This window comes from Prosopis cineraria, unplaced genomic scaffold, assembly GCF_029017545.1.
Source record: "Prosopis cineraria cultivar Desert tree isolate PC_DT_omini unplaced genomic scaffold, ASM2901754v1 PC2, whole genome shotgun sequence".
Lineage (NCBI taxonomy): Eukaryota > Viridiplantae > Streptophyta > Magnoliopsida > Fabales > Fabaceae > Prosopis > Prosopis cineraria.
The window spans coordinates 21222295-21244799 of NW_026555333.1; the positions used below are offsets into that span (position 1 = coordinate 21222295).

General features: G+C 27.3%; 1 protein-coding gene and 1 pseudogene across 1 annotated transcript; both read left to right on the forward strand.

Moving 5' to 3' along the window:
- Positions 1 to 4984: 4984 nt before the first annotated feature.
- On the forward strand, positions 4985 to 8878 carry LOC129302357 (tropinone reductase homolog At5g06060-like). Its single transcript, XM_054941175.1, has 5 exons — positions 4985 to 5144; positions 5405 to 5612; positions 7551 to 7767; positions 8200 to 8306; positions 8426 to 8878. The coding sequence occupies exons 1-5, from the start codon at positions 5065 to 5067 to the stop codon at positions 8597 to 8599; spliced, it is 786 nt and encodes a 261-aa protein (XP_054797150.1). The 5' UTR covers positions 4985 to 5064; the 3' UTR covers positions 8600 to 8878.
- Positions 8879 to 14144: 5266 nt separating this feature from the next.
- On the forward strand, positions 14145 to 19176 carry LOC129302359 (tropinone reductase homolog At2g29170-like; annotated as a pseudogene).
- Positions 19177 to 22505: the final 3329 nt, after the last annotated feature.

Consider the following 22505-nt stretch of genomic DNA (forward strand, 5'->3'; position numbering starts at 1 on the left):
AATTAAATTAAAAAGAGTAGTATGAAAAAAATAAAAAACGTATAAAATAATGAGAAAATGAAAGAAAAATCTTTTAAAATATGCAAATGATAATGAGATTTCATAAAATATCCTAATTCTTCTCAAATTTTTATGAACCTTTTTAATATTAATTATTTTTGGTGAAATGACTAAAATACTCTCAATTTAAAATTAAAAAATAAATATTAGTGATTATTTTAATTTAAGTAATGACTTTTTTTAACAATGACTAGAATAGAAAAAAGAAACTATATTTTTTTCTGCACAAATTTTTTATTCATTAAAGTCTAACTGTTGTAAATATTCATAACTATTTTAGATTAAATAATGATTATTTTTCTTTTGACAATAATTAAAATGAAACAAGTAATTATAATTTTTCTTGTACAAATATTTTATCCAATGAAGTTGTAATTTGTACAAGAAAAATTGAATTTACTTTTTTATTTTAATTATTATGTGAAGAAAAATAATTCTTGTTTAAATTAAAATAATTATAAATATTTATTTTTATATTTTAAACTATGAGTATTTTAGTCATTTCATCATAAATCATTACTGTAAAAAGGTATCCAAGGATTTAAGAAAAAATTATATCATTTCATGTGATCTTATTGTCATTTACATGTTTTAGAAAAATTTTTCTATCATTTTCTCTAAAATAATAGACAAAGAACACGAGAAACTAAATAAGTATTGTTGATAAGTTGTTAGTTTCCTAAATTTTTTTGAATATATAGCAGATTTTCGCTCTTGATCACCTTAATTGTGGCAAATTCATTTCATTTTGTGAAAATGTTCTCAACATGAAGAAAATATCTATAAAAAAGGATTTTAAAAAAAAACTTCATGTTTGCAATTCTTTTCTTTTCTTTTTTAAAAAGGTTTTCAGATACAGATCACATAATCTGATTTATGTCTCTTAAAAACATGTGACCAATTTATAATCGCATATATTAACAATTTCACCAACATACTTCATAATTTTGGAGGTATGGAAACAAATAAATTTACAAAAATGATTAATGATAATTATCATTAATGTAATCAGTATTATATGAACAAAGAATAATAATAACTCCAAACTTGCAAAACTATCTCTTCGCATTGTGGAACCAAATATATTGAAATTGGGCCCAACATGAATCTAATAGGGCTAAAGAATGAAAAGGCTTTATCTTAAAATAGCCTTAGTAGAAGAAAGGTGACGGCCCACTTTATTATGTAGATAAGGCCTAATTACTTTTTTTTTTAATCTAAAAAGGTCAATTTTGTTGGATCTAGATTCAACTCGCGCGATAACAATTATCAATCTAATCAAATGATTATCAAGAATTTTATTATATAATACTTAAAAAATATCAAATCTCACCTATCAAGTCTAACTGCAAATAAGGTCAATAATTATTCTAATTTTTTTGGAGATAAATGTATCTTAATAATTTTTAAATATTGATAAAATTTAATGAAAGGTTTATTAAATGAATAGATTTAGGTTATTCATTAGATTCAAATATCTTTTTCCATGAGGTAAGATGCCATGTGAGGTCCAATTACTTAGGTGACAATCTCAGAGAAAAATTTAGGTCCCAAAATATCAATTTAATGATAATTAGATTTCTGATAATTTTTTTTAAAATGATTCATTAATATCAATCCAAAATAGCTCTCTCTGTGTGTAAATCTCTACTTCAAATTGAGAGTTTTGCTTGAAACATAAAAAAATCTGACTTGAAATCTAAACCACCTAATTTGTAATTGTATGAATTTTTATTTTCAATTTATTTTATCAAAATTTTTTTTCAAACACCTAATTGTAATTAAATTGATCTTCTAAAATTTAATTGTCATTTTCCATAAAATTCTTTGATACGTGAGAATGATTTTTTTTTTTTAAACAGCAACGTGGAAGTGATTTTAATGGAATGAAGTTATATATATATATATATATATATATTGTAACCATCATAATCAGAATTTATAATTGATGTATTTTCAACAAAATAATAAGAAAAAAAATGAAAACATTCGAATTATTTCACCTCAATTCAAGCCACCTGCAATTTTTTAAAAAAAAAACAAATTGCATAGACTAAAAAAATCAATTGTATCATTCATATTCATCATAAACTTGATTAAATTTGGGGGGGGGGGAATGCAACAAAAACTCAGTTCAAGAAATAAATCTCCAATAGTATAAAATTATTATATCATTCATATTTATTATTAAACATGGTATGTTCTCCATGTCTCATTGCACCTGCTCAGTTCACCAAAAAGAAAGAAAGAAAGAAAGAAATTTCCAACAACTCATAACACGTTTTTCTTCACAAAGCGCTTAGCTGAATTGGGCTCACTATTGGACTCATTCAGCCCAATTGTTTGATTTCCTCTTATCTTTGGGTCGTGGTGTTCATATGGATTATTTTTAAATGGGCTTCTTGTCATAGTAATAGTAATAGGACTAAGTGTTGTTACTCCTAGTGAAAGAAGCTATATTTGTGTTAGTGTAGAAAATGACTTTAGAAAAGATATTTTAATTGGACTTGACAGTGTTCGAATGTAATTTAGTTAGATAGTTGTGTGAAAAAATAAAAGAAAAATATAAATTTGAATTTCTGCACTTTTCTCATATTTTGTTATAGGTTTATGTACTTTTTTGATATTTTAGGTCTATAAATTTTTATTTTCGGTATTCTATGTCTCATACTTTTATTTTTTAATGTTCTAAGTTTCTAAATAAATAAAATGTAGTGATTTAGAACATCAAAAAATAAAAGTGTAGGGACTTAGAATATAAAAAAAAGTGCAGAGACTTATAACAAAAATCGAGCAAAGTGTAGGGATTCAAAGTTATGTTTTTTCAAAAATAAAATGAAAAAATTTCCAAAAAAATTAATACCAAATCAATTTTTTTAAAAGATTTTCTACTTAAACATAGAAGGATGTGTATTGAATTTGAAAAACTAAACTATGATGAGACTGTTTTTGATACTAGCTAATGTTTAGATAGATAGATTTATATTTAAATTTTAGATTAGAAGTCTTGTATTTCAAACCTCATATTTAAAATCCATGCATTTAATATTTTTTTATTTGACTAATTTAAAAATTTTTAAATGAGGTAGAGAGATAAGTTAAAATTTGAAACAAAAATAGAAATTTAAGAATAATGAATTTATCTCTATTTTTAATCAATAAGAGATGAGAAAAAATATAGAAGTGAAAGATTTATAAATAGTAAACTCACAAAGAGAACGAGATGTTTGAAATAATTAAAATTTAGATGACTAAGGTACCAGAGAGAATTTAAAAATTACAAAGGAACTAAAATAAGAAATGAATTGAATCTAAATTCATAAATTTTTGTGTATTTAAATGAAAGATCTAATTCAAATCCAAATTTAAATCTTCATTAATCCAAACACCTCATTGGAGATTTTCTATTCTCATTCTCATTTTATATCAAACAAGCTACTCTAGTTAGCAAGGGGGGCTTATAGCACAATATAAAATGTAAGTGAATGATAATATAAAATTAGAGCTTCCAAATGACATTTGTCCTGTTGAGAACTATTTTTTTAGCAACAATTAGAATGTGATTCTCATATTTCGTATGGTATTTGAGATAAGTTGCAATATTTATAGTTTACAAATAATTCGGTATTTTTCACTAATATCAACACTTATTGCTGAGTGAAAAAAAAATATCTAGTGACTAGTCTATGTTTGTTTCTAATTTGTTACCCAATATGTAAAATCTAATTTAATTTTGAAGATGACTTGATAACACTCTTGGTTGGATGTGTCCCACACGGAATTTGTATTTTTTTTTTTGGGTGACAAGACACACCCCTCATATCAATATACTTGTTGGAGGGTGAAAAAGATCTATATTCTATATGAACGTTTCCAATTTTTTTTTTGACCAAATATGTAAAATATAATTTAATTTTAAACTATTTATATTTCAATTATTTCGTTATAAAAGACATGATAATGCTTAAGCATTGTTCATGGTTTTGATGTACAGCCAACAGATCGGGCCACTGTGGATCAAGTTTTGATAACAAAAAGGGAGAATGACAAGTAATAGCCTTATAAGAACATTAATATCGAATTAAGTTTTTTTTAACACTAATGTTTTCCAATTCGATACTCATTCTCCTACATTTCAACACCAAAGTTTTTAATTTAATATTAATATTCTTACAAGATCCTTACTTACCATTCTCCCAAACAAAAAAGAAGTGCAAGATTTTTTTTTTTAAAAAAATACAAAGAAGATTGGAAAAAAGACGTCTCTTGTGGAAACAAATTGTCCCACATGGGCCCTGGGGCAAACGGATGACTGATGAGGCATTGGTGACCACACGGTTTTGGGATCAGATAAGGTTTATGGAGAATAAGTTCATGTCCGCTAGTGTTAAAGCTTTCCTCTTCTTGCTAATCAGCACTTGTAACTATTATGGTTTTCACTGGTTGATCTTTTTGGGTTAGGGACTTCTTACTTGTCTTTATTTAATACTCTTTGTAATGTTTCAATTTTTTAGCTTTGTTTTTTTTCCCTTTGGATCATTAGTTTCTATACGAAATAAGAGATATTTTGATTTGATATCTTGAAATTTTGAAACAACTGAACTAATTTTGTTTTTTTAATGGTTTTTTAAGAAAATAATCACAAGTACAATACTCTTTTAGTTTTGAAAAATTGTCTAAAAAAATATACAAAATCCAACTGTATCACGATTTCAAAATATCAAAATATTTTTTATTTTATATAAAAGCTAATGATCCAAAAAAAAAAAAAAGCTAGGAATTGAAGTTGGGGCATTACAAAAAATATCAGATACATTAGAGTTCCTTAACCAGATTTTTCATTATATCTATCTTTATCTTATCCTAGTCATTCTTGCACCTTGTCACTTTTCAATTATATATATATATATATATATATAACCCTTTTGAGTTGAGCTGCGTGAATGAAAGATTGCTTCTATTATTGATGATATTTTAGTTGTGAGTAGAGAAAGAAAAAGAGAAATGGCATCAGAGGCAAATTCCAATAGGTGGTCTCTTCAAGGCATGACTGCTCTTGTTACTGGTGGAACCAAAGGAATCGGGTCTCTCTCTTTCTCTCATATATGTTATCTTGTTCTTCTTGCTTCTTTCCTTACATCAACAATTATATTTATCAAATCTGGTGAGGTCAGGGTTTAAGTGAGAGTATTGTTTTCATAAATGCAAGGAAAATTAAATCTAGAGTCTAGAATTTTAGAAATTTTCCTCATTAAATTAAGGATCTGGTTTGTCATATTCAGCACCTCAAGGCATTAAATCCATAAGCTAAGTTCCTTTTTTTATAATCTATGATGAATCTTAGGCATGCTATTGTGGAGGAGCTAGCACAGCTTGGGGCTACTGTGCATACTTGTTCTAGAAATGAGTCTGAGCTTAATGAATGCCTACAACAATGGACAACAAAAGGACTTCAAGTTACTGGTTCAGTTTGTGATATGGTTTCTTCTGCACAGAGACATAATCTCATCACTAAAGCTTCCTCAATCTTTCATGGCAGACTCAATATCCTTGTTAGTAAACTAAATTTACATAGGGAAAATATCAATTAAGGACTACTAAAATAAATTTTGTATCAGTCAAGGATCACTTGTTGTCAAAATTTGAATGGATACTTGTTAATTTCAGTTAGTTTTTTTATTAACAAGTATCCATTCAGGTTTTAGCAACAACTCATTTTAAATTAACAACAGTCCGTTTAGATTTTGCCGAGAATGGGTCCTTGACTGATATAAATTTGCTCCAGCGGTCCTTGATTGCTATTTTCTGTTTTACATATTTGTAGTATATGTGCTACTTTTTGTGTTTGGCATCATTTATATATTAATTTTCTTCATGTCTTGGAAAGAGAAGGTTTCCCATGTCCTAATGTGTGATTGATTAGGGTTAAAAGGACAAATTAAAAAAAATTCAAGAACTTTTTTATTAGGAGCGTATAGTTTCCCTATGTCAATAAAGGTGTAGGAGTACTCATTAACTCTTTTCAGCGAGGCTGCATCCTTCTTTAAACCATTAAAATGACTTAACATGGACATAAGATATTGGGTTAGGAAGTAAAAATACGAAATTGGTATCCTTAAGTTGACAATAGTGATTGGTACTTTTGCACTTGAAAATTTTTTTTAAGATTTTTTGTATTTGGAGAGAAAGTTTATGAATATTTTTACATTATGTTTCTTCTTCTTCTTTTTTTTTAACTGAAAATTCAAGAATTTATAGCTTAAAAGTCTTCATTTTACACCAATTTTTTTGTTATATAAAGTCATCAAATATTATTTTTCCAAAGATAAAATCAAGCCACGTGAGTAGAATAGTTGACTTTTTGATGAAGCCTGTCTCCCAGAAGATTCAACATCGCTAGAAGGAATTTTCCAACCAAATGAATGCCAACATGTGAACATACCATGTCCATATTTCAAGGTCCAAAAAAAAAAAAAACACTATGTTCATATATTTCCCCATGACCACAAATTTCACTGTCGATTATTTTGACAAGAAAAATGGATAGTTTTTCCTTACTAAAAAGACTTCATGGGTATTCATGTACTGTTACTAACTTAAAAATACTACACGCTTATGATAAAAAAGTTCTTGAATTTTTTATCCTTTAGCTCTTGATCAGAGTGTGTATCATCAACAGAGATGCTGAATGTCTTTATTTAATACTCCCTCCATTCTAAATTACAATGCACTTTTAAAAGAGTTTCTTTCTTTTAAAGTATAAGACACTTTGAGTAGATTAAAATTTTATTGAATGTACCAATTCTCATATTACCCTTTCTCTCTCTCTATAATTAATTTTTGTCTTTTCTCTTTTTAATATATTAAATGATGGGCATTTTTAAAAGTTTATATTTTTATTTGGGAAAAATAAGGTCGTTAAGTATATTTAATAAGATTTATTGATATATAAAATTTTATTTAAAAGTATTTTATAATTTAAGATAGAGGGAGTATATGCTTCTTAGATCCCATCACTTTTTTGGCTTCCTGCAGTAGTACAAGAAAACAATGCTTTTCTCCCAACTAGTTATGTGAGAAAAGCGCTTCTCATTGATTTCCTTAACACTCCATGTTTGAAAGACTTTGGGGAGAAGTACATTTATGTCTCAATGTGGAGAATTAATTACATGTAGGTCCTGATAAAATTCGTTGGAAAATAAATTATAAATATAAATTCAAACATACAATTGCAAATTTAAAAGTTTTAATTGCAAATAAAACATTTAAATTCTAAATGCAACTCTTTGTTTGCAATTGATATTTTCAATTATTTGTAACTGTCTAAATTACTATTTATAACTCATTCTTCAAAAATTTTGTCTAGACCTAACTGTTGTTATTTTTTTTTACTTTTCGGTCTTTACTATATATTATTCTTTTTAAGATTTTGGGTACTTGTCATCGATCTTTTGTTTTTTTCATAAGCTAATGTTTTTATTAATGAATAGGTAAACAATGTGGGAACAAACACAAAGAAACAGACTGAGGAATATACAGAAGAAGATTTCTCATTTTTTATTAGTACAAATTTGGAATCTGCATATCACATGAGCCAACTTGCATATCCTCTTTTAAAAGCTTCAGAAGCTGCGAGCATCGTTTTCATATCTTCCATTGCCGGTGTGGTATCTGTAAATGTGGGATCCATATATGGTGCAACAAAAGGTAATTATATTGTTCCCTTTATTTGATTTTTGTGGTAAGATGTATGTGTGGAAAATTTCATTAATTGTACATTTGCATTAATGAGGATTTACACCAAATTTATTTCTTATTACAATTCTTTTATGATTTTGAATTCTCTTTATATCTTAGTCATTTGAAATTCCCATCACTTGAAACATCTTGTTATCCTCACATTTTCACTATTCATGCTGCTGTGATGATGACTCCCTTTAAAAAAAAAATTACAAGCAAACCCATCATTCTGAATTTTAATTTCTTCTATTGTTTCGAATCTCAATTCATCTTCTCCTTCTTTTTTTCATTTGGATTTCTTTGAACTACACAAACAAAGGATCTTGAATACATGAATTTTAAATTAAATCTAAATATATTAATCCAAATGCTACCTAAAAACATTTAAAATGCATGCAGGAGCAATGAACCAACTCACCAAGAACTTGGCATGTGAGTGGGCAAAGGATAATATAAGGACTAATTGTGTTGCACCAGGCATTACTAAGACACCCCTCGCTGATCGAGTAATTATTCTATTCTATCCTTGCTACTCTTATCATTTTGTTGTTGTACAAGGTCCAGAAGAGTCATATACTTGTACTTAATTTATTGAGAATTTTTTTTATTATTATTGTTATTGTAGTTCCTCAAAGATGAACAGTTACATGAGGATTTCATTAGAGGAATACCTTTGAAACGGATTGGGAAGCCAAATGAGATATCTTCTGTGGTGGCGTTCCTCTGCTTACCAGCAGCTTCCTACATAACAGGACAAATTATTTGTGTTGATGGAGGATTCACTGCATTTGGTTTGTGAATTTTGAGAAATCTTGGAGGCAAAAGTTACATAGTTGTTTTTATTTATATCGAATGATTCGGCCTTGGACATAAAATAAGCTTAGGGGGAATAAATCACCATTATCTTTTTAAGTTGGGATAAAATTGTATGAAAAAATAAAAAAATATTGTCTTTTAAGTATATGCATGTGGTGCAATACATGCTACGTTTGTTTTATTACCTAATAATAGAAAATGTGTAAAGTGTATCTTCAGCTAGTCTTTTAATTTTATACAATATGTTATTTTAGTTCCTTAATTTTATAAATTTTTTTTTTCAGATTCTCTAACCTTGACATGGCTAGTTTCGTTAACAAAAAAAAAAATTCAACTTTAAACATTTAAATGTTTATAAAAGAATTTTCAAATGTTGACTTGTTAAATTTAATTTTTTCAGTTAAACTAACAATAATTGACACAATAGATCATCATTGGAGATTTATTAATAATGTTAAGGTTAAGGGATTGAAAATATACTTTATAAAATTAAGAAACTAAACTAAAACCTTACATAAAATATACTTAATGTGCAACAACAAAAGTTTACATAAAATTGGGTATTAATCCTTTTGGTCTTATTTGTGTGACATTTTCTAAGAGTGTTGTTTGGTTTAAAATGTGGGATACCTTACAATAATTAAACTACTTTTTTTAATTTTATCATTTTTTAATTAGCGTGAACATATTCAATGTAATTATATCATTATTTAAAGCTAAAGGTAAAAAATAAAAGTACATCTTATTTTTTATGATATCAAAAAAAATTAATTTTTTTAAGATGCAGGGTGAAATAGTTGAAAGTGTTCTTCAATAGATAAAAGAATACTTGATATGAGACAACAATTCAATGGCATAAAAACTAAGTCTCCACACTTATGACCCATGTAACAAGCTACACTAGTAACTAAGTAAGAAGTGTGGAATAATTAGTTTATAAAGACCGCCACCGTATAACCATTCATCAATGGATGCTATTTACCATATTGAGTAAAAGTAGAAACCTATAAGCAAGAAAGTATAGGAATAATGACACTAGAAATAATAATATTATTAAAATAATACCATTGAAGGAATATTAAAAGAATTTAATATTTAATAAGAATTTCTAACAAGTAAACATTTACAACTAACAAGTGAAGTTATTGTTTTAACAAGTAACAAATCTAATCAAGTTTATTATCAAAGAAATATTAAATTCTTTCAAGGATTTTCCATTGGTATTCTCCCAACCATGATTATTAAAATCACGATTTAAATCGTTAGAATCATTGACTTTGCATTTTTAGATGACTTTATCTATTTAACTCATATTTCCTCCGCTTAAAAATATAAAATATTTTTTTAAAGGTTAAATGTTAAAAAATATATTTTTTAGTTTATTAAAGTGTAATCGTTGGCTTTTTTTCTCCCAAAAGTGCTTTTATTGAATAAATTATTTTAGGGTAAATACCCTATTAAATAAGAGTAAATATAAAAAATTATATTTAATTTAAAAATAAATAATTATTTTATTAAAATGAGATTTGATTAAAAATATTTTTTTTTGAAGGGAGGGAATATGTGGACACACTTCTCTTCTCCACACGCTCAAAATTGTGTTAGTTCGTTGAAATCGATTCAATTGTAGTTGCTCAGCGCCTCAAGGCGAGTTGGATTTTAGAACCACCAGTCTCCAAAAGTCGGACCCCACCTGTTTAAAAGGTTTCTAAACCCAAAACACATCCCAAACGAATGTTTCTTATTTTAACGGCAGTAAATTTAAAATATATACTCCTTTTTCAGCGAAAAATATGTTAAAAATTATATATTTTTTGAAGACATTTGTAAATTAGTTTCTATTATTTGTATAATTACTTTTCTCAACATAATTATGATTATTTTAGCTCAAACAAACCATGAGGCTTTCTGATTAATTATAAAATAATAACAATATTTTAAAAATATTTTTTGTAAGAATATTTTAATTTTTTATTAATAAATTAGTCTTTAATCATTATTAAGGTAAACAAATGATCATTATTCCTTACCAGCAATTTTAATACACACACACCCTTTTTTATATTTTATTAACAGTGGGTAAACTCTTATGATTTTATGTTATATATTTATGATATAAGTTCACTTTACCTTAGCACGTATACTTAGATTCATGATTTTGACAACCTTGCTCCTAACAGTATTATTTTCATAACGTACAGATCCAAAAATGGGCTCATTAATGCCATCAATATCTACTGAAGAGGCAATAATAAAAGCAATAATAAATACAAAAGATGCAGTCAATAAGGCATGAGAATCGATCATGATAACATCACAAATATAAAATAAAAACAAAATTAAACAATATCAATTCTTATGGGGCATATACGTAGTACCATCTCGTTGGAAATGAAAATTATACAAATATAAAAAATTATACATAAAATTGAAAAAACTCCATTAAGTGTCTCAATATTTTTGCAATATATCAATTTAAGGAGTTAAAAATATATAATTTTTATATTTTAATAACAAAATTAAAAAAAATTAGGGGCTTGTGAACCTTGGTCCCTTGTCTGTATATCCCTGATTCTGTATTGTCACCGTCTGTGAGGTATGCACACTTGCTGTTGAAATTATTGCATGAAAGATAATTGTGCACCGTTTTGCAGAAATAAAGGTTTTCTCATCAGTCATCTATCATAATCATTGTACTGTCAAACAAACAAACCACTTGAAGATTCGAATCCATGCAATTATTTGAGTACTGTAACAAAAATATCACCCGACAAATCCTGATCACAACGAAACAAAACTGGAAAACAATTATTGTCTCGTGTATGATTGGGGCCGGTGACAGATAATAATGTAGATAAAAAAATTCTTCACAGAACAATTTAAAGTCAAAGGCAATTAAGATATACATTTTAAAATTAAATGATAAATTTATTTTTAAATTATAAATTTAAAAGTGTTTAAAATTATAAATTTATTTTAATTTTTTTTTAACTTTTGATATTGAGACTCTATTGCTCATATCTTTAAGTTGTCAATAAATATTAGCTGTGACTATTAATTAAATAAAAAATTATAAAAAAAGATTTAAAAAATTACAAAAAAATGACACATGTAATTTTTTTTTCTCATTATTTATAATTTTGAAATTCTTTTTGGTCAAATTAATATAGTGGCAATTTTTGGAGAATATTGGTGATTGTCTTTCATGCACTACTTAGAAAAATTAACTTTTATTACATTAATTTATGCGACTTATTAAAAAAAATAAGTGGTGACATTTTGATAAATAAATATCAAATATGGCACAAGAAAGCGACTTCTCAATCAATTAAGTGGTGACATTTTAATATGTGGGTTACCATGTCACTTTATTAAAAACCGACTTCTATTGAAATGACGTCCAAAAAGACCATGCAACTAGGCATTGATGGATTTGTTACTCAAAATGGGATCGCAACTTGTGGTGATCTAATATAAGATAAATATAAAAGTTGGTTGAAGGGTTTAAAAAAAAATATTGGATTTCAACCAAGCATGACAGCAAAACTCCTATGTGCATTCTAAAATTAGTGTTTTCACTAATTGGATGGAGACTCTAGTGCTCACTCAATGTATTTTCTTTGAATCACCCTCTTTACACTCCATTAAAAAGAGTAGAGATTTATTAATGTAAGATTGAATTGTTACTTTTAATCATATGTTTAGAGAAACTAACAATGACACTAACTAACTCGCTTGTCATGCTAATCGTGAGACATTCAATTCAATAATTTTACATGATCCACCTATTGGCTGCATGACCTTTTTGAGCTCTAATCTGATTTAGTTTATTCTTTTTCCGCACGGCTTATATTGTGGCCTCAATGATTTTACTTTAGCATCTATCATAGTAGTTTTCTTTTACTTTTAAACCATCAATATTCCTTTTTACTTTAACATAATTAAGTTTGTTTATTACAAAATACACTTTTTATACTAGTTAAAAATGACTTTTTACACTAGTTAAAAAGTCTTTTCTATCATAATATGATTATTATGGTAGAAAATGTCTATCTACCATGGTAAGATTGTATTTGTTTTTGTAAAAGGTATTTTGACTCGTTTTAATGATAGTAGACTTTTCATTATTTAGTTTTTTTTACTATGGTTGACATTTTATAAATGGTTTTAATATTTTAATCATGAAAATTTTTAAGATATTTAATTTTTTTCATTACCATAATAGTTGGCCAAGTGTTTGGTTAGATTTTAAAGATGTTATAAATATAGATTCGAATTGATACTGTAGAACTGCACTTTCAGTTGTTTTTTATTGAACTGGAAAAATGCGGACCTACAGTGAGAAATTGGATGGTGGTTGTCGACCTACAGTAAAAAAAAACATGTGGGTGTAGTACCGGCAGAAGAATTATAAATTTAAATTATATTATTGATTCAATTTTTAAATTTTAATTTAAAATAATTTCATGTAATTTATTGAGTTAAGGAATCATTAAGCACTAAGTTGTTACAAATAAAAAATTAAAAAAATACATATAAGTCCCATGGAGCAGACTTATTTATCAAGTTCTTTGGAACTTGAGCATAATTTGAAATTGGGATCAAAGACATTAATATTCCTAGTAAACATATATACATTACATCAATCAAATAATTTACAACTATTTTATTAATAATTTATAATTATAATTTTAACTTTTTATAGTTGTAACTTTATATATTTAATAATTACATTAATTAGTTTAACTATTGAATATGTGAAGTTATAGTTGTAAAAAATTAAAATTATAGTTGTAAATTACTGATGAAGTTATTGTAAACAACTAATGTTAAACTTTATTGGTAACACATAATTTTTTTTATTTTTTAATAATACAAACAAGAATGGAAAAAAAATGGTCCCTTGTGGAGACAAATTATACCACATGGGGCAAACGGATGACTGATGATGCATGGGTACCCACACGGTTTTGGGATTAGATAAGGTTTATGGAGAATGACTTCATGTCCACTAGTGTTAAAGCTTTCCTCTTCTTGGCAATCAGCACTTGTAACCATTAAGGTTTTTATTGGTTGGTCTTTTTGGGTTAGGGACTTCTTATGTATCTTTCTCCTATGTTCTTTGTAATTTCTCAATTTTTTAGTTTAGTTTTTTTTTCTTTGGATCATTATCTTCTGCACGAAATAAGAAATAATTTGATTTGATATATCGAAATCTTGAAATGATTGAACTAATTTTGTTTTTTAATGATTTTTTTAGAAAATAATCACAATTATAATACTCCTTTATTTTTGAAAAATTGTTTTAAAAAATACAAAACTCAACTGTCTCAAGATTTTGAAATATCAAAATGTTTCTTATTTTATATAAAAGCTAATAGTCCAAAGGAAAAATAAAAACACATTACAAATAGTATTAGAGAAAGATACATTAGAGTTCATTAACCCGATTTTCATTATATCTATCTTTATCTCATCCTAGTCACTCTTACACCTTGCCACTCATCAATTATATATATAACCCTTTTGAGTTGAGCAGCGTGAATGAAATATCGCTTCTGTTATTATTGATATTTTAGTTGTGAGTAGAGAAACAAAAAAAGAAATAGCATCAGAGGCAAATTCCAACAGGTGGTCTCTTCAAGGCATGACTGCTCTTGTTACTGGTGGAACCAAAGGAATTGGGTCTCTCCCTCCCTCCCTCTCTCTGTGTGTGTGTGTTATATCTTATCTTGTTCTTATTTATTCTTTCATTACATCAAGAATTATGTTTATTATATCTAGTGAAGTTAGGGTTTTAGTGAGAGCATTGTTTAATAGATGCAAAGAAAATTAAGTTTAGAGTCGAGAATTTTAGAAACTTCTTCATCAAAAGATTTGATTTGTCAGATACAGAATATATTTGTATATATAGCTCCTCAAGGCATTAAATCTATAAACTAAATTCAATTTTTTATAATGATGAATTTCAGGCATGCTATTGTGGAGGAACTAGCACAGCTAGGGGCTACTGTGCATACTTGTTCTAGAAATGAGTTTGAGCTTAATGAATGCCTGCAACAATGGACAGCAAAGGGACTTCAAGTTACTGGTTCAGTTTGTGATATGGTTTCTTCGGCACAGAGACATCATCTCGTCACTAAAGTTTCCTCAGTCTTTCATGGCAAACTCAATATCCTTGTTAGTAAACTCATTTTACATAGGAAAAATATCAATTAAGAACTGCTAGAGCAAATTTATATCAATTAAAGATCACTTGTTATTAAAACCTGGATGGAAACTTATTAATTTGGATTAGTTTTTGATCAACAAGTATCCATTTAAATTTTTACAACTACTCATTTTAAATTAACAACAATCTATTCAAATTTTGATGATAATGGGTCCTTGACTGATATAAATTTACTCCAATAATCTTTGATTGCTATTTTCTCTTTTACATATTTGTAGCATATGCATTACTTTTTTTTTTTGTGTTTGGCATCATTTATCACTGATCATCTATAGAATAGTTTTCTTCATGTGTTGGAAAGAGAATATTTCCCATGTCTTGATTTGCGATTGATTAGAGTCAAAAGGACAAATTAAAAATATTCAAGAACTTTTTTACCAAGAGCGTCTGGTTTCCTTAGCTCAACAAAGGTGTAAGAGTACTCATTAACTCTTTAATGAGGCTACATCCTTCCTCAAATCGTTAAAATGACTTAACATGGACATAAGATGTTGGGTTAAGAAACAAAAATACCTAAAAGCTATTTCTCTAGGAGTTTATGGTATTCTTAAGTTAACAATAGTGTATAGTACTTTTACACATAGAAAATTTTTTCAAGAGCTTTTGTATTTGAAGAAAAAATTTATGAATATTTTTGCATTATGTCTCTTCTTCTTTTTTTAACTGAAAATTCAAGAATTTATAGCTTTAAAGTCTTCATTTTACATTAATTTTTTTATAAAGTCATCGATTATCATTTTTCCAAAAAATAAAGTCAAGTCATGTGAGTAGAATAGTTGACTTTTGATGAAGCCTGTCTCCCAGAAGATTTAACTGCATCGTTAGAAGGAATTATCCAACCAAATGAATGCCAACGTGTGGACATACCATGTCCATATTTCAAAGTCCCAAAAAAAAAAAAACATGTCCCTATTTTTCCCCATGACCATAAATTTCACTGCCGGTTATTTTGACGAGAAACATGAAAAGTTTTTCATCACTAAAAAGAGGGTATTCATGCACTGTTGCTAACTTAAAAATACTACATGCTTCTGATGAAAATGTTCCTGAGTTTTTTCATCCTTTAACTCTTGATTAGAGTTGTATGAACAACGTAGATTTTAAATGCCTTTATTTAATGTATGTTTCTTAGATCCCATCACTTTTTTACCCTCTAGCAGTACTACAAGAAAACAATGCTTTTCTCACAACAAATTATGTGAGAAAAATCTAAAATAATCGTGAAAAAAGTGCTTCTCATTGATTTCCTTAAGGCTCCATATTAGAAAGATTTTGGGGAGAATTACATTTAAGTCTCAATATGGAGAATTACTTGCATTTGATCCCCAATAAAATTCTTTAAAAAATAAATTATAAATTAAAAAGTTTTAATTGCAAATAAAACATTTAAATTCTAAATGTAACTCTTTGTTTGCAATTGAGATTTTCAGTTATTTCTAACCATATTAATTACTATTTATAACTTATTTTTCAAAAATTTTGTCTACACCTAACTGTTGTTATTTTTTTTTTAATCTTTTGGGACTTTACTATATATTATTCTTTTTAAGATTTTGGGTATGTATCATCAATCTTTTTTTTCATAAGCTAATGCTTTTATTAATGAATAGGTAAACAATGTGGGAACAAATACAAATAAACAAGCTGAGGAATAAACAGCAGAAGATTTCTCATTTATTATTAGTACAAATCTGGAATCTGCATATCACATGAGCCAACTTTCATATCCTCTTTTAAAAGCTTCAGAAGCTGCAAGCATCATTTTCATATCTTCCATTGCCGGTGTAGTATCTTTAAATGGGGGATCCATATATGGTGCAACAAAAGGTAATTATATTGTTCTCTTTATATGATTTTTGAGGTAAGATGTATGCATGGAAAATGTCATTAATTGTACATTTGGATTAATGAGGATTTACACCAAAATTTATTTCTTATTATAATTATTTTATGATTTTAAATTTTCTTTATACTTTAGTCAGTTGAAATTCCTATCACTTCAAATATCTCATTATCCTCACATTTTCACTATTGATGCTATTGTGACGATGACTCCCTTTTAAAAAATATAAGTAAACTCATCATTCTAAATTTTAATTTCTTCTATTGTTTTGAATTTCAATTCATCTTCTTTTTTTTCATTTGGATTTCTTTAAACGACACAAACAAAGGATCTTGAATACATGAATTTTAAATTCAAATCAAAATCTATTAATCCAAAGGCTACCTAAGAAAATTTAAAATGTATGCAGGAGCAATGAACCAACTCACCAAGAACTTGACATGTGAGTGGGCGAAAGATAATATAAGGAGTAATTGTGTTGCACCAGGTATTACTAAGACACCCCTCATTGATCCAGTAATTATTCTATTCTATCCTTGTTGCTCTTATCATTTTGTTGTTCTACAAGGTCCATAAGAATCATATACTTGTACTTAATTTATTGATAATTGTTTTATTATTATTGTTATTATAGTTCCTCAAAGATGAAAAGTTACATGAGGATTTCATTAGAGGAATACCTTTGAAACGAATTGGCAATCCGAATGAGATATCTTCTGTGGTGGCGTTCCTTTGCTTACCAGTAGCGTCCTACATAACAGGACAAATTATTTGTGTTGATGGAGGATTCACTGCATTTGGTTTGTAAATTTTGAAAAAACTAGGAGGCAAAAGTTACAAATCACCATGATTGATCCATAGTTGTTATATTTATTAAAATCAAATGATTCAGCCTTGGATGTAAAATTGGCTAAGTGGTGTATATTACCATCATCATTTTAAGTTGGAAAAAATTTTATAACAAAAATAAAAAAATTTTCTTTTTGTTGTTGGAATATTAGAGTATTAATGTGTGGTTAGTGTTAATCACATTAGTTAGCTGTGGACCTTCAATTGTGCAGCTTTTTTTTTTTTTTAGAAATTTTACTAGGTTCGAGTGGGATCTTAGGCAATTAAGGGTGCAAATAAGCTAGGCCAAACTAAGCTTTGCCCAAATAAGTCTGAGTCTGTATGCTAAATTAGAAGCTTGACCTTGACCTGAAGTCTATATAAGGCTTTTTTTATAGCTCAGACCTGAGCCTACCTAAAGCCTGGTTTGACCTGAAAGCTTATTTGAAAATTGATTTAAAAGTAAGCCTTTTAAGTAGGCTTACATAATAAACTTTAAAGGTCTTGTATAAACTATAAGATTATTAAAGGTTATATATGCACAATGTGATTTGCCAACTAAAATACATAATAAGCAAGAAAATTTATCAATTACAACACTAACAAAATTAAAATCAATACATATATAAATCCAATCTAATTGAAAACATAACTAATAAACTAAAAAAAAAAAGAACATATTAATTGAAAAGAAAATGATGAAACCGGTATATTATAAATTTATCATACAAAATATAATAAATAAGAAAATAGTCGAGGAAGAACCATCTAGTTCTTTCAAGTTCTAATCTAGAAAAAGAATGAGAAGGAGTTGAAGAAAGGGGGTGGAGTTGATTATATTCAAAATTTTACATTAAATATTATATATTGCATATTATATCTACATAATACATTATATAATAATATCCATGTAAAAGGCTGGTCTACAAAGCTTGTAGGCTAGGCCTTATAAAAATAGGCCTAGCCTATTTACTTAAATAGGTCTAATCAAAACACCTAGCCTATTTAGTAAATAAGCTTGGCTTGGCTGAAGTAGGCTAGCCTGTAAGTCTCTAATAGTGGCCTGGCTTACATCCACCCCTATTGGGCAACCAGGTTGCATACATACTCCTAGATGGTAGGGCTCTAATCACTGACAGTTGGCCAATGGTGGTGGCTTCGACATTAGTGACCATAGGGAGATAATTTTTTAAGGGATGATATTTTTGTAAATGTATAATAAAAATTAATTACAATTAAAGTTTATGAGATTTTGAAATCGTTTGTGCACTTCCAGGGATTTTTTGAAAATTAGAATTTTTACGTAGGATCAATTTGATTTTCCCACAATTGTTCTCTTGGATGGATCAACTTGCCCATGTGATTTTTCTTTTTGGCTTTAGGCTTACAGGAGAAATTCAGTGGGTCCTATCATTTTACAATGCCCAGCTATGTTGTAGTGCGTTTGGTTTGGGTGATCATTAATGAGATCTAGATCATTTAAATTTTAATCTAAATGGTCCAAATTTAAATTGTTATTATATATTATATTTTTTAAGATAAAAAATTATAAAATTATAAAATAATTTTAATAATTTTTTTATTTTTTATATAATCTAGATTTAATTTGGAGAGTCTAATTTAATATTAAAATTTTTATAATTACTATATATTGACTATTTAGATAAACTCTGTACAGTTCATATTAATATCAGATTAAATCTAGATTGTGTAAAGTACATATGGATAGTCAATATACATCAATTATAAAAATTTTAATATTAAATTGAATCCTTCAAATTAAAACTAGAATATATTAAAAATAAAAAAATTATTAAAATTATTATATAATTTTTATAAATTTTTATCTTAAAAAATATAATATATAATAATGGTTTAAATTTGGACCATCTAGATCAAAATCTAGATGATCCAGATCTTATCATAGTGATGACCACCCAAACTGGAGCCATGTCGAAGCTTGAATATGGGAGAGCTCCTTATTTTGCATTAGATAAACTTTCTTATGTCTCACCACTTAATTAACTTTCCAAATTTCAAGTGATGGAAACTTTTATATTAAATTAGCTTACAAAGCTATTATGAAAGTTTTGAAATTTGGATTAAAATTTAGAAATGGCTAACTTATAAAAAAAAATTAAATTCTTTCTCTTAAAAGCTGAATGTGACTGTCTCCAAACCAAATTTATCAATACTAAAGAAATTGATACTGGTCAAAGGACTTGTCCCTTTGGTTGTAATTTTGCTGCCTCCTCTCTTCTCATTCTCTGGGATAGCACTGAAGCCTGGGAAGTAAAGTTAGATTAGTGAAATGTTCCAAACTAAATGCTTTATTTTATCTTTCCTTACAGGATTAGGTATTGTGAAATGCAAAAAATAGTGCTGGAGGCAATAATGCTAGAATTGGCAAAGATTCTATACTCATGTAAGCTAAAACATATAGAAAACTAGATACAACAAACTCTATTCTAGTAATAATGAACTTGAAAAGGACATTGCCTTTATTTCTACTTAAAATAATATCAATGACTCTAACTTGGAAGCAAGAATGAACAAACTAATCCCAAAATAAGGTATTGATGGATTTGTTACTCCTAATGTGGTTGCAACTTGTGGTGATCTAATATGAAAAGAACATGGAAGTTGGTTGAAGGGTTTCAAAAAATACATTGGATTTCAATCAAGCATGATAGCAAAACTCTTATATGTCTTGAAAGGGCTAACACTCTGTCAAAGTGAGAATTATCTCAAAATTGGTTTTCTTACTAATTGGATGGAAATCCTCGTGCTCACTCAATGAATTTTCTTCGAATCACCCTCTTTACACTCCATTAAAAAGATTAGAGATTTATTAATGCAAGACTAGATTGTTACTTTTGATCACATGTTCAAAGAAACTAACGGCAGTGCTAACTAACTTGTTTGTCATGCTAATTGTAAGACATTCAATCCAATAATTTTACATGATCCACCTCTTAGTTGCATGACCTTTTTGAGCTCTAATCTAATTTAGTTTGTTGTTTTTTTGCACGACTTATATTGTGGCCTCAATGATTAATTTAATTTTTCAATTTACTTTAGCATGCATCATAGTAGTTTTTTTACTTTTAAACCATCAATATTCCCTTTTTACTTTAGCATGATAGTACTAGAAGGAACTTTTTACGTCACTTATGAAAAGCTTTTTACTTTAGCATAATTGAAGTTTGTTTATTATAAAATACACTTTTTACACTAATTAAAAATTATTTTTTACAACGGCTAGAAACTCTTTTTTATCATAGTATGATTATTATGGTAGAGAATGTCTATCTACCATGGAAGATTGTATTTGTGTTTGTAAAAGGTATTTTGATTCATTTTAATGATACTAGACTTTTCATTATTTAGTTTTTTTTAACCATGGTTGACATTTTGTAAATGGGTTTAATATTTTTTATTACCATAATAGTTGGCCAAGTGTTTGGTCCAATTGATATTGTACTGTAGAACTACAGTTTCAATTGTTGTTTATTGAATTGGAAAAATATAGGGCCTACAGTGAGAAATTGGATAGTAGTTGTCCACCTACGTAAAAACATGTGGGTGTAGTACCTGCAGAAGAATTATCAATTTAAATTGTATTATTGATTCAATTTTTAAATTTTAATCTAAATAATTTCATGTAATTTATTGAGTTAAAGAATCATTAAGCACTGAGTTTTTACAAATAAAAAATAAAAAAATTATATATATGTCTTGTGGAGTAGACTTTTTTAAAAATAAATACTACGAAATTTAGAAACTACACGTAGGTCTAAAGCTGTGCAAACGAGTTGCGGCCCAACCAGCAGACTAGCTTGCATAGGTTAGCATTTTAGCGGGTTGGGTTAGGCCAGCTTGCCAAAATAAACGGGTTAAGAAAACCCAACCCAACCCCCATCAGCCCGCAAAATATAATTTTATTTTTTTAAAATAATTTAAAATTTATAATCAACTTATCATATATATAGACAATAATTTTTCTCATATTATTTTTTAAAATAAAATTTGAATATAAACCATATTATTTTTCTCAATGAATTTATGTTTGTGATTTCAATCAGTAGATCTTATGAGATTAATAAATAATATATATTTAAAATATTTCTATAAAAACTAATAAATAATTGATTTACAAACTATAACAAAAACTTCATTTTGCAATTTTTAAGAAAGATTTACACTATCTTTCAAATGTAAAGAACATATTTGAAACTTGTAAATTATAGATTTGAGAAATATTGTCATTATTATATATTTATAAGAAGATATATTATGATTGAAAAAATAAATTATTTTTTTTAAAAATAGGCTAGCCTATAGGCTGCCCCATTTAGCCTGCGAGTTAGCCTATTTTAACCTGTTATTTTTGCAGATTGGACTAGCCCAACCCATTTTAAAAAATGAACTAATTCTTTCAACCTAACCTATTAAAATTAGCGGGTTGAACAGGCTAGCCCATGGGTTCAACCCATTTTTTCGACTCTACCTAGGTCCTTTGAGACTTAAGTATAATTTAAAATTGAGATAAAAAGACAATAATGTCTCTATTACACACACACACACACACACACACACACACTACATAAGTCATAATAATTTACAACTACTTTATCAGTAATTTATAACTATATCTTAAATTTTTTACAATTGTAACTTTATATATCCAATAATTATATTAATCAATTTAACTATTAAATATGTGAATTTATAGTTGCAAAAAATTGAAATTATAGTTATAAATTACTAATGAAGTTGTTGTAAATAATTAATGTTAAACTTTATTAGTAACACATGATTGTTTAACTATTGGATATATTACATTATAGTTATAAAAATTTAAAATTATATTTGTAAATTGTAGATGAAATAGTTGTAAATTAATTATTTAATTGATGCAATGTATATTTAATAGGGGTATTATTGTCTTTATAGTCTAATTTTAAATTACACTTAGGCTTCAAG

Excerpts from the sequence above, each read along its gene's own strand:
- LOC129302357 (XM_054941175.1), top strand. The coding sequence starts at position 5,065 with ATGGCATCAGAGGCAAATTCCAATAGGTGGTCTCTTCAAGGCATGACT. Across the intron at positions 5,145-5,404 it reads GGTGGAACCAAAGGAATCGG|GCATGCTATTGTGGAGGAGC; the intron begins GTCTCTCTCTTT and ends GATGAATCTTAG. Across the intron at positions 8,307-8,425 it reads AGACACCCCTCGCTGATCGA|TTCCTCAAAGATGAACAGTT; the intron begins GTAATTATTCTA and ends TTGTTATTGTAG.